The sequence below is a fragment of the Mandrillus leucophaeus genome, unplaced genomic scaffold (genome assembly GCF_000951045.1).
Source record: "Mandrillus leucophaeus isolate KB7577 unplaced genomic scaffold, Mleu.le_1.0 Scaffold1285, whole genome shotgun sequence".
Lineage (NCBI taxonomy): Eukaryota > Metazoa > Chordata > Mammalia > Primates > Cercopithecidae > Mandrillus > Mandrillus leucophaeus.
The window spans coordinates 107,102-114,333 of NW_012101238.1; the positions used below are offsets into that span (position 1 = coordinate 107,102).

Consider the following 7,232-nt stretch of genomic DNA (forward strand, 5'->3'; position numbering starts at 1 on the left):
CTTCTCGCTTCATTTCATTCATTTGATCTTCAGTCACTGATATCTTTTCTTCCAGTTGATTGAATCAGCTACTGAAGCTTGTGCATGCGTCACGTAGTTCTCGTGCCATGGTTTTCACTTCCATCAGGTCATTTAAGGACTTCTCTACACTGTCTATTCTAGCTAGCCATTCGTCTGATCTTTTTTTCAAGGTTTTTGCTTCTTTGTGATGGGTTTGAACATCCTCCTTTATCTCGGAGAAGTTTGTTATTACCAGTCGTCTGAAGCCTTCTTCCTTCAACTCGTCAAAGTCATTCTGTATCCAGCTTTGCTCCATTGCTGGCAAGGAGCTGTGTTCTTTTGGAGGAGAAGAGGTGCTCTGATTTTTAGAATTTTCAGCTTTTCTGCTCTGGTTTCTCCCCATCTTTGTGGTTTTATCTACCTTTGGTCTTTGATGATGGTGATGTACAGATGGGGTCCTTTATGTCTGTTAGTTTTCATTCTAACAGTCAGGCCCCTCAGCTGCAGGTCTGTTGGAGTTTGCTGGAGGTTCACTCCAGAACCTGTTTGCCTGGGTATCACCAGCAGAGGCTGCAGAACAGCAAATATTGCAGAACAGCAGATATTGCTGTCTGATCCTTCCTCTGGAAACTTCGTCTCAGAGGGATACCTGGCTGTATGAGGTGTCAGTCGGCCCCTACTGGGAAGTGTCTCCCAGTTAGGCTACTCGGGGTCAGGGACTCACTTGAGGAGGCAGTCTGTCTGTTCTCAGATCTCAAACTCTGTGCTGGTAGAACCACTACTCTCTTCAAAGCTGTCAGACAAGGACATTTAAGTCTGCAGAAGTTTCTGCTGCCTTTTGTTCAGCTATGCCCTGCCCCCAGAGGTGGAGGCTACAGAGGCAGGCAGGCCTCCTTGAATTGTGGTGGACTCCACCCAGTTTGAGATTCCCAGCCCCTTTGTTTACCTACTCAAGCCTCAGCAATGGCAGATACCCCTTCCCCAGCCTCACTGCCACCTTGCAGTTGGATCTCAGACTGCTGTGTTGGTAGTGAGGGAGGCTCCGTGGGCATGGGACCCTCTGAGTCAGGCGTGGGATATAATCTCCTGGTGTGCCCTTTGGTAAGGCCCTTGGAAAAGCGCAGTATTAGGAGGGGAGTGTCCCAATTTTCCAGGTACCATCTGTCACAGCTTCCCTTTGCTAGGAAAGGGAATTCCCCGTCCCTTTGTGCTTCCTGGGTGGGGTGATGCCCCACCCTGCTCCATGGACTGCACCCAAAGTCTGACAAACCCCAGTGAGATAAACCTGGTACCTCAGTTGGAAATGCAGAAATCACCAGTCTTCTGCATAGCTCACGCTGGGAGCTGCAGACTGGAGCTGTTCCTATTCGGCCATCTTGGAACCTCCTCCACAGCGTGTTTCAAACCAACCTATAACCAGACTGCCTCAGGCACACTTTCTCAGGACCTCTTGAGACTGTGTTTCCTTCTCAGGCACTCATATGGCTCAGAATAAACCTCTTTAAATATTTTGGCAGAATTCGGTTTTTCCACTGTCAAGGTGAAGGGTGTCCTGATGTCTGATCTCAGCCAGGCAAGCCCCTGGGAGTCTCAGGGTGCCACTTACCATAGATCTGGGTTCCACTATCAGGTTGGCTCCTCCAGAAGCTGACTTTGAGACAAAAAATTCAAGTACAAGTGGCTTATTTAGAAATAATTCCAGAAAGGCAACTGAAAAGTGGAAATGGTAAGGGGCAGAAGCAGCACGGATAGTGAGATTAGCAATATGGATAGCTAGGGCTCAGTCTTGCAGGGCACTCCTCAGTGACTGGGTAGACACAACTTGGTGTTACATCCCAGGGGACAAAAGGCCAGGATGTTTATCCTCCAACTTCTATCACTGGCTGAGGGCTCCTCTCAGGGGTATTACCCACTGGCACTCCAGCCTGCCCTTCATTGGCAGAGAAAGCCTTCAGGCAGAGAGGCTCAGAAGGTTGCAGTCAGCCCTGTCAGAGAAGAGCCCTCATGGAAAGCTGTCATGCAGGTGGCCTCTGAGCTTCACCATCCCTCTCTCATATGTCTAAGTTAGAACCTGACCCTGTATTATTACTGGCTATTACACAATATTGTCTCCTGACCCCAACCTGCACATTGGTGCTGCCGTCTAAGCATCAGGATTTCAGAAAGTGCTTCTTTACGGTCATGGTATCCCCCTTTAGCACTTCAGTCCATTCCTCATACACATGCATGCACACACATGCACACACATATACACACTGTAGTGGCCGGTCTCCCGGATAGCCTCCAGTGACCCTAATCTCCTATCTTTACGTCCTTGAATAGTCCACACTGAGCCAGGGCTGTTCTGGGTTGAGTCTAGTTTACAAACGATACAGTGGCTTCCATCTTGGTCTCTGGGAACGCTGTGTCTGGAGCAAGTCAACCGAAATACCAAGCTCACATACAGTCTTGCAGAGAAGCCACGTGGAGAACAGATACCTCATTCAATAGCTATTATCAACCTGCAGCCATGGGAGTGAGCTACTTTGGAAGGGATTCTCCAGAGTCCATCAAACCTTCAAATAATGGCAACACAGCCAATATCAGAGTGTAACTCAATGAGACGTGACAACCAGAGCTGCCCAGTCAGGCCACCCAGAGATGCTTGACTCACAGACACCATGAGACATATAAATAAATTGCTTGAGCCATTAAGTGATCAGGTGATTTGTCATGCAGCATTAAGTAACTGATACATCTAACTGTGAGCACACACTGATGCACAGACATGCACACGCATGCATACACACACACACACACACACACACACGAATGCAGTCTTCTCTCCCTGCATCATTAACTTTTCTGCTTCAATTCAAAACCAATGAAAATCTCTAAATGGCCAAACTGTCTTTCTGGTTGGATCTGGTTAAAACTAGCTGTTTCTAAGCTAACAGGCTGCATCTTCCAAAAAGTCCTGGGAAGGGAGATTTCTGTAGAAATCCATGAACAGAAACTCTCAAGGCAGCCAGACTCTCAGAGCCTTACAGAAAGTGCCAGCATGCTTGAAGCAATTGAGGACTGGGTCTTCTGGTTATCTAGAAAGATTTGTCCATGAAAAGTAATTTGTACTCAGAGTTGGGTGAGGTGTAGAAACTGCTTCCATTTATTGGTAGCAGATTATCCCAGCTAGTAGGTGAAGTATCCAGCTGGAATAGGCTGTGTAATGCTGTCAAAACACATCATGGATTTTCAACACCAGCTCTTGAAGAACACACAAAAATGCAAAAAGCCCAAACAAATGAAGTCAATGGGTTAACTGTGTTGTTCTAGTTCTTGCAAGTGTCTTTGCTTCTTCTTTAAAATGGAAATGAGTGTGCAAAACACGCTAGAAGATAACTACATATCTTTGCATTGTTTCTTCAGCATGGTGAGTTCAAATTTCCATGGTTTAGATGCGACAATAAAAGTACAAAAAACCACCTGAAAGAGACAAAAAGAATACTCAGCTTCTATTTAAAAAAAAAAAAAAAAAAAAAAAAAGACAAAAGCAGAAGTTCCTATTTCCAGGCAGGAGTTAGAATCAGCAGGGCTAATCTGTCTGAGTCAGCCATGCCTCGTCAGACAACAGAGGATCCAGCCCCCTCACCAAAGAAGTCCTCATCGGTTCACCTGTTGTGATCTGAGCCATCATGGGTGTGGCTTCACTCACTCCAGGAGAGCAAGGGTCAGAGCCCAAGGACGGGTTATTATTGGAAAATCCCCAACTCCAGCCCTGACTCTCATCCATCCACATGGACTCCCTGTATCCCACAGAGACCCCAGGCTGCACAGAGCCCTACCCAGGGAATGCAACATTGTAAGAATAGGGACCCCTTGGGGAAATAAAAATTTGCCAGCAACCAAGGATGAAAGCTTGCAGCTGTAGGACTGGAAGGAAACAAGTAGCTCTCATCCCAGAGTCCTGCAGAATATGTGGGTTTTTGGCTCCCTGCCTGGGAACGAGAACACTGTTTCCCTACTCTCTCTCCTAAAATCTTCATTTATAATAAAAATATAAAGTAAGAATACTTCCATGAAGTCAGTGTAAACTTGAATGACAGCATCAAGTAGAGAAGAAGTTGTGTAAGATATAAAGGTGTAGGAACAGTTTGGGTGAGAAAATAGGACACGCCACCAGCAACCCAGACAGCGCCTTGCAGAACTGAGTCCAGGCTCCTACACCTGGGCCGGAGGGGGATCCAGGGATGGGGGAGCCTGTGTGTGCCAGTGGTGCAAAGAGAAAGAGTGGGCATCAGGTTTGCCAGAGAGTTGACTAAGTAATCGCTTAACTTCTGGACCAGCCAAGGTAGACAGAAAACAATCAGGAGACAGAGGACCTGAATAACCCAATTATCAAGCTCAACCCTAGAGGATATTTTAGCAATATATATTAAAATTTTTAAGAGGTGAAAAAATATTGGATTAGTAATTCAATTTCTGAGAACCTTGCCTATAAGGAAACAATAATCAGACATACACACACATAGAAATAATACTATTAATTATAGCACTGTCCATAGTAGCTAAAAATTAGGGAAAATCTTAATCAATTCTCAAGAATTGGCTAAATAATATATAGAAGCATCATAAAATAATATCAAATAGTTTCATTACATGATGTTCTAATTTTACAGTTTTAGAAATGCTTAGGTTTTATTATTAAATGAAAATCTAGATCATGAAACAGCATTCATTATGGTCTCAGCTACAAAAAATATAAACATAAAATATTTTTAAACTAAAATATATATCAATATATTTACAGTGGTAAGATTTGGATAAGGGTATTTATAGTTGATTTTAAAAAGCTTAGTATTTTTTAAAATTTCCAAATTTTTTACATTGACTGAATCAGGCCAGTAACTATTTAAAATCATATTGTTTTAATATTTATTTTCCAAGGATCCCAGATACCCGCACTTTCTTCCTTTCTAAATACCTATAAATAAACCAAGAAAACAGATAGGGTCCAATCTATGGGAGCTTTATGAAACAGGAAAGGATCCCATGCAAGGGCAGAGACAGATAAAAATCTCCACATGGTAAATAGATGTGGGCAAGTGGATAAAAGTTTATTGAGTGCCATGTACTCAAGATACAGGATGCAATCATAAGAGAAAGCAAAGACAGTAAACCACCTCCCAACCTCTTAAACCCGAAGCCATCCTGATTTTCCTCCTCTCACACTCCATGGCTAATCAATCAGCAAATTCTAAACAAACTTTCATAGACCCAGAATCTGAGCACCTCCCCAATCTAATCAACATTATCTCTCATTCGAGGTATCTCAATAGACTAATAATGGACTCATATGGCTCTCACATCTCCACCCTTGCCACTGTGTTAAATTTTCTCCTTTTGTCCCCCGAGGTCTGCACTCCTCCTGTCTCTACCTGGCTTGTCTTGGAAGACTGACCTCCATGAGCTGCTTCAGTGGACACCCTTGCCCTCTGACCTCCATGGGCTGCTCCAATGGGCACCCTTGCCCTCTGACCTCCATGGGCTGCTCCAATGGGCACCTTTGCCCTCTGACCTCCATGGGCGGATCCAGTGGATACCCTTACCCTCTGACCTCTATAACCAGCTCCAATAGGCACACTTACCCTCTGATCTCCATGGGCAGCTCCATTGGGCACCCCTGCCCTTTGACCTCCATGAGCCACTCCAATAGGCAACTTTACCCTATGACCTCCATGGACTACACCAGTGGGCCCCTTACCCTCTGACCTCCATGGGCTGCTCCAGTGGGCACTCTTGTCCTCTGACCTTCATGGGAAATTCCAGTGGGCACCCTTACCCTCTGACCTCCATGGACTACACCAATGGGCACCCTTACCCTCTGACCTCCATGGACTACACCAATGGGCACCCTTACCCTCTGATTTCCATGGGCTTCTCCAATGGGCACTTTTGACCTCTGACCTCTGTGGGTTGCTTCAATGGACACCCTTATCCTCTGACCTCTCTGGACCATGCCAATGGGCACCCTTGCTCTATGACCACCATGGACAGTGTCAGTGGGCCCTCCTGGCTTCCAGTTGAGTTTGGCCAAGGGGGAATAAAATCAGAAAAGTGGGAAGCAGGAGTAGAGTGAGGTCAGGGAGTCACAGCGGGTTGGCTGTGTTCCTCCACCTAAGGCTGTGGCCCCAACAGGAGCTGCCTTATTGCTCCAAAAAGAAGGATATTAAAAAGCAAGTCCTATAAATAAAAAAACAAAACAAAACAGAAAGTTCCAAAATTTATGTAAATTTTGAAAAGCAGACAAAATTCTTTTACATAGGCAAAAGTTTTTAAACATAGGTAGAAATGTTACCCACCAATGATAGAAGAGTGGTTATCTTTGAGGGGGAGCATAATAGATGTGTAGCATTTTACTTTTTAAAATAAATAGTAATACCCTTTGGGATGGCTATTACCTAAAAGTCAAGAGATAACGAATGTTGGTGAGGGTGTGGAGAGAAAAGAGCCCTTGTACACTGTTTCTGGGAATGTAAACTGGCACAGTCATTATGAAAAACAGTATGGAGGTTCCTAAAGAAATTAAAAATAGAACTGCCGTATGACTTAGCAATCCCTCTGGAAATAAAATCGTCACTTCATAAAGATAGCTGCACTCATGTGTTCATTGCAACATTATTCACAATACCCAGCATGTGGAAACAATGTAAGTGCCCATCAACTGGTGGATGGATAAAGAAGATGCAGTACACACACACAGTGAAATATTATCCAGCCTTAAAGAAGAAGGGTATCATGTCATTGGCCACAAGGATGAAACTGGAGGAGGCTGCACTAAGTGAAACAAGCCAGACACAGAAAGAAATATATGGCATGATCACACTTATATGTAGAATCTAAAAAAAAAGAGTCAAATATACAGAGAGAGAATAAAGTAATGGTTACCCACAGAGCAGGCTGTGGGGGGTTGGGAGATGTAGGCTAGAAGCTACAAATTAGCAGATATAGGATGAAGTTTAATGTACATCATGAGTTAATTAAATGACACTATATTTGGAACTTCTTTTAGATGACTAGATATAGTTGTTCGTGTCACAAAAACAATGCATAATTATGTGAGATTATGTTATTTTACTTCACAATGGTAACCGTTTTACCATCTATATGAATCACATAATACCATGTGATACATTTTAAATATATCCAATAAAATTTATTTTTAAAAATAAATAAAAATAAATTTTAAAAAATAG

The 7,232-nt window shown here is 43.7% G+C and overlaps 1 protein-coding gene across 2 annotated transcripts in view; it reads right to left on the reverse strand.

Annotated features, from left to right (window-relative positions):
* Positions 1 to 3,117: 3,117 nt before the first annotated feature.
* The window catches only part of LOC105533775 (cystatin-13-like), a 22,960-nt gene continuing 18,845 nt past the window's right edge, over positions 3,118 to 7,232 (reverse strand). For both annotated transcript variants that reach the window (XM_011972302.1, XM_011972303.1), the window contains exon 4: positions 3,118 to 3,462. In XM_011972302.1, coding sequence (XP_011827692.1) covers positions 3,379 to 3,462 — 84 coding nt within the window. In that variant the 3' untranslated portion in view covers positions 3,118 to 3,378. The remainder of the gene's footprint in view (positions 3,463 to 7,232) is intronic.